The sequence below is a fragment of the Lucilia sericata genome, unplaced genomic scaffold (genome assembly GCF_015586225.1).
Source record: "Lucilia sericata isolate MDLA Ls3-8-SP2 unplaced genomic scaffold, ASM1558622v1 Contig001508F_arrow, whole genome shotgun sequence".
Taxonomy (NCBI): Eukaryota; Metazoa; Arthropoda; class Insecta; order Diptera; family Calliphoridae; genus Lucilia; species Lucilia sericata.
Genome location: NW_023995435.1, coordinates 43,941 through 55,284, shown reverse-complemented (window position 1 = coordinate 55,284; position 11,344 = coordinate 43,941). Strand labels below are relative to the sequence as shown.

General features: G+C 34.6%; 1 protein-coding gene across 1 annotated transcript; it reads right to left on the bottom strand.

The window, feature by feature from the left end:
- Positions 1-426: 426 nt before the first annotated feature.
- On the bottom strand, positions 427-2,054 carry LOC119611657 (NADH dehydrogenase [ubiquinone] flavoprotein 1, mitochondrial-like). Its single transcript, XM_037967311.1, has one exon. The coding sequence runs from the start codon at positions 2,052-2,054 to the stop codon at positions 672-674; it is 1,383 nt and encodes a 460-aa protein (XP_037823239.1). The 3' UTR covers positions 427-671.
- Between the last annotated feature and the right edge of the window lie 9,290 nt (positions 2,055-11,344).

Genomic DNA, 11,344 nt, shown 5'->3' with positions numbered 1-11,344 from the left:
GTTCAGTTCTAGTTCAGTTCTAGTTCAGTTCTAGTTCAGTTCTAGTTCAGTTCTAGTTCAGTTCTAGTTCAGTTCTAGTTCAGTTCTAGTTCAGTTCTAGTTCAGTTCTAGTTCAGTTCTAGTTCAGTTCTAGTTCAGTTCTAGTTCAGTTCTAGTTCAGTTCTAGTTCAGTTCTAGTTCAGTTCTAGTTCAGTTCTAGTTCAGTTCTAGTTCAGTTCTAGTTCAGTCTAGTTCAGTTCTAGTTCAGTCTAGTTCAGTTTAGTTTCAGCTTAGTTCTAGATTTAAATAATAGATTTCTACACAAAATTTGTTTTGCTATTTATAATTGGTGTTAGTGAAAAGATTAGATACAAGTGTTTGGCTGAGTGGGGCTGAGGCAGGTGATATTTTATGAGGACAAAAAAAGAGAAAGATAAAAAATTTATAAATTTATTTTGTTTTATTAATTTTTATTTATACAAAAACAAATGAGTTTTAATTTTTATTATTTTATCATTATCACTGATAAGGGACGTGGTACGTGTATGTTAATATTTAAGGGTTTTATTTGAAAAAAAAAGGCTTTAACTAAAATCATAAATACACAACGTATAATATATAACTGCTGTAAATTGTGTAAATTAAAATATTTAATTAAATTAATTAAAGACAACTAAAACTTGCTGCCATATTTAAGACTTTTTATTGCGCTGTAAACTTTTTTCTATATTGCCGCGAAAATGTCTTAGGAAACCCTGTACCGCAGAGGCATTACCTTCTGAAAAAGAACATATTGTATTACCGGCAGCCCATTTAGAGATTTCCCATAGCCAATCGATTTCCTGACGCTGGCCAATACCCATTTGAAATTGTTGACAATATTCATGGGCCCAAACAGATTGGCCACGACATCGGGAACACTGATGACAAGAGCTTTTTTTGTAAAATAATAATAAACGTTTTATGGCCTCGAAAATGTCAAAAGATTTATCGATGACTATAACAGCACCAGTGCCTAAAGAACTATTTACTGCTTTCAGAGATTTCCAATCTAGTGTTAAATTGTTACAGAGATTTTTAGGCAGCATGGGCGTAGAGGAGCCTCCTGGTATTACGGCTAAAAGGTTGTCCCAACCTCCACTTACACCACCAGCATGATGTTCGATTAATTTTTTAAGGGGTACTCCCATATGTTCCTCCACTGTACAGGGGTTATTAACACAACCAGATATATTGAATAATTTAGAGCCGGGACTATAGGGAGGACAGCCCAGACTTAAAAACCATTTGCTGCCTCTGCGACATATCGTGGGTATTAGCGCCACAGTTTCCACATTAAGTAAAGTTGTTGGCTTATCGTAGAGACCTTTTTCAGAGGGATATGGTGGTTTTCTGCGAGGTCTAGCCTCTGCACCCATTAGACAATTTAATAAAGCTGTTTCTTCTCCCGATATATATTTGCCACCACCGCGTTGTATAAATATATCAAAATTAAAACCACTACCACAAGCATTTGGACCCACTAGACCTGCTTGATACGCTTCCGTAAGAGCCATTTGGAGATTGCAGGCTTCATGGTAAAACCGGCCTCTTACAAATATCACAGCCGCTGTAGCAGAAATAGCACGACCTACTAGCAGAGCCCCTTCGATTAACTTTTGGGGCTCATGGCGCATTATCTCACGATCTTTACAAGTACCAGGTTCACCTTCGGCTCCATTTACCACTACATATCTGGGTGTTGTGATTTTAAACTTTTGCATATATCTCAATTTTTTACCCACTGGGAAAAAGGCTCCTCCACGACCTCTTACACCTGAATTTTCTAGTTCATCAACAATCCATTCTGGTCCTTTGGCTATAATTTCTCTTGTCTTATACCAATCTCCTCGTGAGAAGGCTGCATTCAAATGCCAATCATGTCGACCATAGAGATTTGTAAAAATACGATCTTTATCTGTTAGCAGTTTAAATTTGGGTGCTATTTGGTTGTTAGTATATTTTCTGGAGGGGATTTTTAAGGTATAGCAGAGACTTTGCAATATTATGGAAGTTTTAGTTATTTTTGAACACATTTTTTCTTGAAACTAATTTGTATTATAGAATGATATTAAAAAGTCATTATTTGTTTTGTTTCGAAATACGAGGGAAGTTTTAAGAATGAAAACTTAAATTCCAATATTTTCGAATTAACCCTTGAAATCCTATAGAGCAAGACAACAAACGATTTTTCGATTTCTTAGGATGAAAATTAGAATTTTCTTTAAAAGTTCGCAACTTATCTCTAATAACACGATTTTCTATGATTTGTGAGGTCTTCATTAAGTCAAGACATGTCAGGAACCTAACTTATCGCCTTATCAATTAAAAGTTTGAATTCCAATCGGGACAGGTTTATACAAATGCCACGGACCTCGAAATCTAATAGGAAAAAAACCCCAGAAGTTAGCCATTAGCATTCAAAAAGTATCCACACTACTCCCTTTAGAGTCCCTTCAACAAGCTATTTTTCTAGTTCTAATAATGCACTGCATAGGTGGGAGCATAATTTCCGATATTACGGCCCAGTCAGCCAATTAAAGTTTAAATTTCATTGCGACGTAAAAACGAATCGATATTACATCCGAGAGATAAAATTAGATTTAAATAATGAAATTTTCTTGAAAGTTACTTTGAAAGGTCATTAATGACGTCTTTAATTTGGTCTACTTTTTCTTAGTTAGAACCTCTTGATATAATCATACAAATGAAACGATTAAAATAACTAAATTGTCATTGAACTAAAACTAAAAATTACCAATTAATTAAATAAAGTTTAATTATTTTTTTCCTCTCGTAAGTTTTACAAAGTAATAATGTAACAAATTACAAGCAATGGAAATCTTAAATCCTCCACCTAAGATCCTAAATAACTTTAAGTAAATCACAACTCATCTATTAAAAAGAAAAATACACACAAACAAACATACCTACATGAATTATTAGGGTAGTATTTATTTTGTTCTAAATAGTAATCATTCTAGGAATTACAAAATTTGAGCAACAGGATACATTTCGAAAGAGGACTGGAGGTAACTATGAACTGAACCACATTATGCTTAATTTTTACAGCCTCTTGGATTATGGCATGGGCTTATTAATAGACCATTTCATGGACTGACTAATTAATCCATTAGTGCATCGACTATTGAAAAGTCCTTGTACTAGTCAATAGACAAGTCCACAAATAAGTCCAATGAATTGCCAATAGACCATAGATGATAGACTAAGTCATTAACTAGTTCATAGACTAGTCCATAAACAACTCAATAGATATGTCCATAAACTAGATATGGGAGTAGTCAATAGACCAATCCATAGAATAGCCAAAGTGAAAAATTCTAGTCAAATAACCAGTTCATAGACTAATCAATACACTAATTCATAGACTATTTAATAGATTAGTCCAAAGAGTAGTAAATACTCAAGGCGACAAACTAGTAAATAGACTGGTTCATAGTCCAGTCAATAGACTAGATTATAGACTAGTCCCCTAGATATAGACTAGATCACACCACAAATAAGTCAATAAATAGTCTTAATAGAAACAAATGCTGAAAAGTACTTAAGTAATTTAATATCACAGAGTACTTTTATAGAAAACTACTAACTAGATTCTAGGGGTTTAACAAGTGGGAGAGGTAGAGCAAAACATGGACCGATATTTATGGCAATTTAAGCGCCTTAGCTACTCCCATTTGTTGCCTATTGTTTTTTCAAATGATACACCAATGGACGAATATCACTAGATTGTCTTGAAATTTTATAAGTATCCAGAATATATATATATTACTCGGGTGGGTCTAATGACAATATTTCGATTAGTTAGACATATATTTTTTTTTACTTCGGGGTCAAAAACTATTTTACTATTATATTGAAAGTGGTATATAAATACATATGTATATATGTACATATTAATCCTTTAATGCCTTAGGACCAAACTAACCCAAAAATAGTACTTCACATTTTCCGATTTGTCTCAAATTTTCACTCCCCAAAAATTCCTAAAGCTAAAAATTTCATAAAAAGTAACTTCCCTTCTATTGTATACACTTACATACATACAACATTTTACACACACATACACATCTCTAATACATTCAAACACGTGCTGTTATTTCCTTTAATTTTTTACTATTCTCTCCTTTCTTTAAGGTCAAGCTTAAGAATTACACATGAACGCACATACAAACAAACAAATAAATGGACATTTACTCAAGCAAAAGCACATATAGTACATACATACATAGAAACATACATATACGGACAGTATATAAAGAAGAGTATGTAGAAAAGTGCAAGAAATTCTTCTACTATTTGGGAGTATTTTGTAATTTTTGTTGTAAATGAAAAGCGAAAAAAAAGAAAAATTGATCAAAATTAGAAATAAATACAAAATATACACACATACGTATACAATGTAACTTACATAGTGACATGAATACATATGTATGTACATACATATGTATAGACTTACATACACTTACAAATATAGTTTTACTTTTCACTTTTTTTTCTAACAAATTTTACTTTTATTTTTTCTCAATTTTACTTTCAAAAAGTCTAAACCAGGCAACGGATGGATGCTGTTGCTACTACCCCATTAAATTTAATACTTACATACATACATACACCTATGTATACATACATATATGAATATTTGTATGTATGTTTAGCAGGGTTGCTAGGTTGTCTGTTTAGTCCATCACTGTTTGATGACCCTTTATAAAAACAAAAAACTAAGAAATTTCTACGTAATGGTTGCCACTGACGAAGACATATTCTTAAGTATTATTTGGGAGAAAAAATTATTATTGATTATGAATTTTAATTTTCCAAGGAAATTTCCAGTTGGGAGCTCCTTTACATGGATAACTAATGTTGGTGGGAAAAACCTTATATGGTGATCTATGAAGGTATTATTCTTCAATGTTCAGTTTCCTATCAATGTTCTTGGGGTATGTTATATCCCAAGTCTAGTCTATAGTCTAGTCTATAGTCTAGTCTATAGTCTAGTCTATAGTCTAGTCTATAGTCTAGTCTATAGTCTAGTCTATAGTCTAGTCTATAGTCTAGTCTATAGTCTAGTCTATAGTCTAGTCTATAGTCTAGTCTATAGTCTAGTCTATAGTCTAGTCTAGTCTATAGTCTAGTCTATGGTCTAGTCTATAGTCTAGTCTATAGTCTAGTCTATAGTCTAGTCTATAGTCTAGTCTATAGTCTAGTCTATAGTCTAGTCTATAGTCTAGTCTATAGTCTAGTCTATAGTCTAGTCTATAGTCTAGTCTATAGTCTAGTCTATAGTCTAGTCTATAGTCTAGTCTATAGTCCAGTCTATAGTCTAGTCTATAGTCTATTCTAAGGCTAGTCTATAGTCTAGTCTATAGTCTAGTCTATAGTCTAGTCTATAGTCTAGTCTATAGTCTAGTCTATAGTCTAGTCTATAGTCTAGTCTATAGTCTAGTCTATAGTCTAGTCTATAGTCTAGTCTATAGTCTAGTCTATAGTCTAGTCTATAGTCTAGTCTATAGTCTAGTCTATAGTCTAGTCTATAGTCTAGTCTATAGTCTAGTCTATAGTCTAGTCTATAGTCTAGTCTATAGTCTAGTCTATAGTCCAGTCTATAGTCTAGTCTATAGTCTATTCTATAGGCTAGTCTATAGTCTAGTCTATAGTCTAGTCTATAGTCTATTCTATAGGCTAGTCTATAGTCTAGTCTATAGTCTAGTCTATAGTCTAGTCTATAGTCTAGTCTATAGTCTAGTCTATAGTCTATTCTATAGGCTAGTCTATAGTCTAGTCTATAGTCTAGTCTATAGTCCAGTCTATAGTCTAGTCTATAGTCTATTCTATAGGCTAGTCTATAGTCTAGTCTATAGTCTAGTCTATAGTCTAGTCTATAGTCTAGTCTATAGTCCAGTCTATAGTCTAGTCTATAGTCTAGTCTATAGTCTAGTCTATAGTCTAGTCTATAGTCTACTCTATAGTCTAGTCTATAGTCTAGTCTATAGTCTAGTCTATAGTCTAGTTCTATAGTCTATTCTATAGTCTAGTCTATGGTCTAGGTCTATAGTCTAGTCTATAGTCTAGTCTATAGTCTAGTCTATAGTCTAGTCTATAGTCTAGTCTATAGTCTAGTCTATAGTCTAGTCTATAGTCTAGTCTATAGTCTAGTCTATAGTCTAGTCTATAGTCTAGTCTATAGTCTAGTCTATAGTCTAGGTCTATAGTCTAGTCTATAGTCTAGTCTATAGTCTAGTCTATAGGTCTGTCTATAGTCTAGTCTATAGTCTAGTCTATAGTCTAGTCTATAGTCTAGGTCTTATAGTCTAGTCTATAGTCTAGTCTATAGTCTAGTCTATAGTCTAGTCTATATAGTCTAGTCTATAGTCTAGTCAGAGTCTTAGTCTAGTCTATAGTCTAGTCTATAGTCTAGTCTATAGTCTAGTCTATAGTCTAGTCTATAGTCTAGTCTATAGTCTAGTCTAGTAAGTCTAGTCTATTAGTCTAGTCTATAGTCTAGTCTTTAGTCTAGTCTATCAGTCTAGTCTTATAGTCTAGTCTATAGTCTAGTCTTATAGTCTAGTCTATAGTTAGTAGTCTAGTCTATAGTCTAGTCTATAGTCTAGTCTATCGTCCTAGTCTATAGTCTAGTTATAGTCTAGTCTATATAGTCTAGTCTATAGTCTAGTCTATAGTCTAGTCTATAGTCTAGTCTATAGTCTAGTCTATAGTCTAGTCTATAGTCTAGTCTATAATCTAGTCTATAGTCTAGTCTATAGTCTAGTCTATAGTCTAGTCATAGTAGTCTAGTCTAGTTTATAGTCTAGTCTATAGTTCTGGGCTCGTATCAAACGTATCGGTTGCACTCGGTACAGATTTATCTCTATAAAGAGCTACCATTGAACTCTGTCAATTTTCTTAACGAACGCTATAAGAATGATTTAAATAACTTTAATATTAACCAAATTTGTTAAAAACTCTAAATATATTACAAATAAGTATTAAATAATCTACTGCCATTATTAAATAATTCAATTTACTTGTCTGCTCGATGAAAAAAAAACATATATACATGCATATGTATTTTTTAAAAAAGTAATGAAATTTTTATCTCATTAATAAGAAGAAAAAACATACATACATACTTATTTGTAAAACTCACGTACACCGTTTAAAAAATGTTCCTTATCCTTTTGCTAAAAAATCAATATAAAAAATTAAAATTCCTTACAATAATAATAAAAAATACAATATGTACTCCAACGGCAAAAAGGAGGAGTTAAAAAGCATATTAAAATATATAAAAAAAATTTTCAACATATTTTTTAATGTAAGAGATATTTTAAACATTCTTTTAAGTTTTATTTTGTTTTTTTTTTCAATTTTTCTACCAAGAGGAGTTTTGTAAATTTCAGCATGACAACAAAATGTTTTCAGCGCCACAGAGTAAAAAAGTATATGCAAAAACGGAGCACATTTTAAAATTATTACTTTATAAAGCATACTTTTGAGGGTGGTGGTGTTGGAGATGATGGCCCACAACGACAAAAAGAAATTATTTATGGATTTTGTTTTTGCATTTTAAAGGAAATTTTACAGGAATTTAATTATAAATAGACAAGAATGTTGCACAGATATTTTTGGGCAATTTCGTTTTTTTTGCCAGGCTAGAGAAAAGGAGGATGGTTTGGCGCTTTTACTCCTTTAAAAGGAAAGAATTATGAAGGTATGTTAGTAATCAGGGGGGGAGAGAGGGAGAGAGGGAGAGAGGACACAGGGGGGAGGAAAAGGGAGGGGAAAACGAGAACAGGGGGGAGGGCGAGGGGGAAGAGCCCCGACGCGGGGAAGAACGAACGAACGAACGAACGAACGAACGAACGAACGAAAACGAACGAACGAACGAACGAACGAACGAACGAACGAACGAACGAAACGAACGAACGAACGAAACGAACGAACGAACGAACAACGAACGAACGAACGAACGAAACGAACGAACGAACGAAACGAAACGAACGAACGAACGAACGAACGAACGAAGAACGAACGAACGAACGAACGAACGAACGAACGAACGAACGAACGAACGAACGAAACGAACGAACGAACGAACGAACTAACGAACGAACGAACGAACGAACGAACGAACGAACTAACGAACGAACGAAGAACGAACGAACGAACTAACGAACTAACGAACGAACAACGAACGAACGAAACGAACGAACGAACGGAACGCACGAACGAACGAACGAACGAACGAACGAACGAACGAACGAACGAACGAACGAACGAACGAACGAACGAAGAACGAACGAACGAACGAACGAACGAACGAACGAAACGAACGAACGAAACGAACGAACGAACGAAACGAACGAACGAACGAACGAACAACGAACGAACGACGAACGAAACGAACGAACGAACGAACGAACGAACGAACGAACGAACGAACGAACGAACGAACGACAACGAACGAACGAATCGACACGAACGAACGACTACGAACGAACGAACGAACGAACGAACGAACGAACGAACGAACGAACGAACGAACGAACGATAACGAACGAACGAACGAACGAAGAACGAACGACGAACGAACGAAACGAACGAACGAACGAACGAACGAACGAACGAACTAACGACGAACGAACGAAGAACGAACGAACGAACGAACGAACGAACGAACGAACGAAACGAACGAACTAACGAACGAACGAACGAACGAAAGAACGAACGAACGAACGAACGACGAACGTAACGAACGAACGAACGAACGAACGAACGAACGAACGAACGAACGAACGAACGAACGAACGAACGAACGACGAACGAACGAACGAACGAACGAACGAAACGAACGAACGACGAACGAACGAACGAAAGAACGAACGAACTAAGAACGAACGAACGAACGAACGAACGAACGAACGAACGAAACAACGATACGAACGAACGAACGAACGAACGAACGAACGAACGAACGAACGAACGAACGAACGAACGAAACGAACGAACGAAAGAACGAACGAACGAACGAACGAACGAACGAACGAACGAACGAACGAACGAACGAACGAACGAACGAACGAACGAACGAACGAACGAACGAACGAACGAACGAACGAACGAACGAACGAACGAACGAACGAACGAACGAACGAACGAACGAACGAACGAACGAACGAACGAACGAACGAACGAACGAACGAACGAACGAACGAACGAACGAACGAACGAACGAACGAACGAACGAACGAAACGAACGAACGAACGAACAACGAACGAACGAACGAAACGAACGAAACGAACGAAACGAACGAACGAACGAACGAACGAAAACGAACGAACGAACGAACGAACGAACGAACGAAAACGAACGAACGAACGAACGAACGAACGAACGAGAACGAAGAACGAAAAACGAACGAACGAACGAACGAACGAACGAACGAACGAACGAACGAACGAACGAACGAACGAACGAACGAACGAACAACTAACGAACGAACTAAACGAACGAACGAACAAAAACGAACGAACTAAACGAAACGAACGAACACGAACGAACGAAAACGAACGAACGAAAACTAACGAAAAACACGAAACGAACTAACTAAACGAACGAACGAACTAACTAACTAACTAACGACTAACTAACGAACGAACGAAACTAACGAATAACGAAGAACTAACTAACGAACGAACGAACTAACAACTAAACGAACGAACGAACGAACGAACTACGAACGAACGAAGAACTAACACCGAACTAACGAACTAACGAACTATACGAACTAACTAACGAACGGAACGAACAGAAACGAACTAAGAACTAAACGAACTAACTAACTAAATAACTAACAACTAACTAACTAACTTAAACTAACTAACTAACTAACTAACTAACTAACAACTAAAACTAACTAACTAACTAACTACTAACTAAAGAACTTAACTAACTAAACTAATAACTAACTAACTAACTAACTAACTAACTAACTAACTAACTAACTAACAAACTAACAACTAACTAACTAACTAACTAAGGTTTTCTCAATCACCACATGTTTCTAAACTGTAATACTAAGTATTTCCCTTACCCCTATCCCTTTAATTTAGATTGTATAAGATAAAAATTTCCAAATTTTACAGTTTTCTCCTCAAAATTTTTATGATTCTTTATTGTCTGCTGCTAGTGGCCCTTTCGTTTATTAATAAAACTAATAAAATTTTAAAGAATTTTATTATTATTTGTTCTATAAATTTTAAACAAACTACAAAAAACAGCTGCGTTTTTCCAAAGTAAATTGAAACGCGTGCGATTGTAAAGGGTTTAAAATTATATAGATTTCCTAAAGCCTTTAGCAAGCTCCAAAAGTGTGTGTGCCTGTGTCTACAACAATGTAACAATATATTTCAAACAAAATTTCTAAACAACTTTAAAGGGCCTTTATTAAATACACTTTAAACCCTTTTTATTTTGAAATAAACACAAAGAGCAATTTCAACATTATAAAATTTTGAGAACAAACAACGACGACATACATACTTTTGACAACAGGCTGGTTGGTTGGCAAACTGCCTGCCTGTCTGTCTGTCTGTCTGTTTAACTACCATCTGAAAAATGTTTGTTCATTGAACTTTTTATCTATTGTTTAAATTAAATGATAAATTGAAAATTTCCAATATATAGTATTTTTTCCAATAAAAAATATGTGAAATTTTAACCCAAAAATCAAACATTAAATTCGATAACAAAAACCCAGAAAAAAGGGGTAAGTAGTCAAAATCATTACGGCTGTAGTTGGGTAAATATGAAACACCGCCACGCATACTCATCGATTTGTGCACATTTTTATAATGCAACTACAAAGCATTAGATATGTTTGATGACACGTGACACAGTGGGGTAGAAAGCTAAAAGTATGGGATAAAATGTTAAAACCTTAGGGGAGAATTTCTTGAGCAAAAGGTTTTCGAATTAAAGAAAAGTATTTTTTTTTAAGAATATTGACACTTTTGTAATTGTTTGTATTTATCTTTTTCATATTCTTAAGAAACCCTAAAATAATCTTTATTGGCACGCTTCAGAATGAGGCCAACTTGAAATTTTACCCTTTATAACTTGAAGTTGTCAAGTAACTTATGTTGAGTATAATTAGTCAAATATCACCGATTGTATTAAAACATCATTATCATTTGATCAATTTTTTTTCTTAGACTAGAACTCAGGGGATAATCCCTACTCATAGGTTGTGGGTTCTTCTTTAAGATCTACAATTGTGAACAAAATTGAACTTAATAGAAATCA

Bases quoted from the DNA above. Each gene is read 5' to 3' on its own strand.
- LOC119611657 (XM_037967311.1), bottom strand. From the start codon at position 2,054: ATGTGTTCAAAAATAACTAAAACTTCCATAATATTGCAAAGTCTCTGC.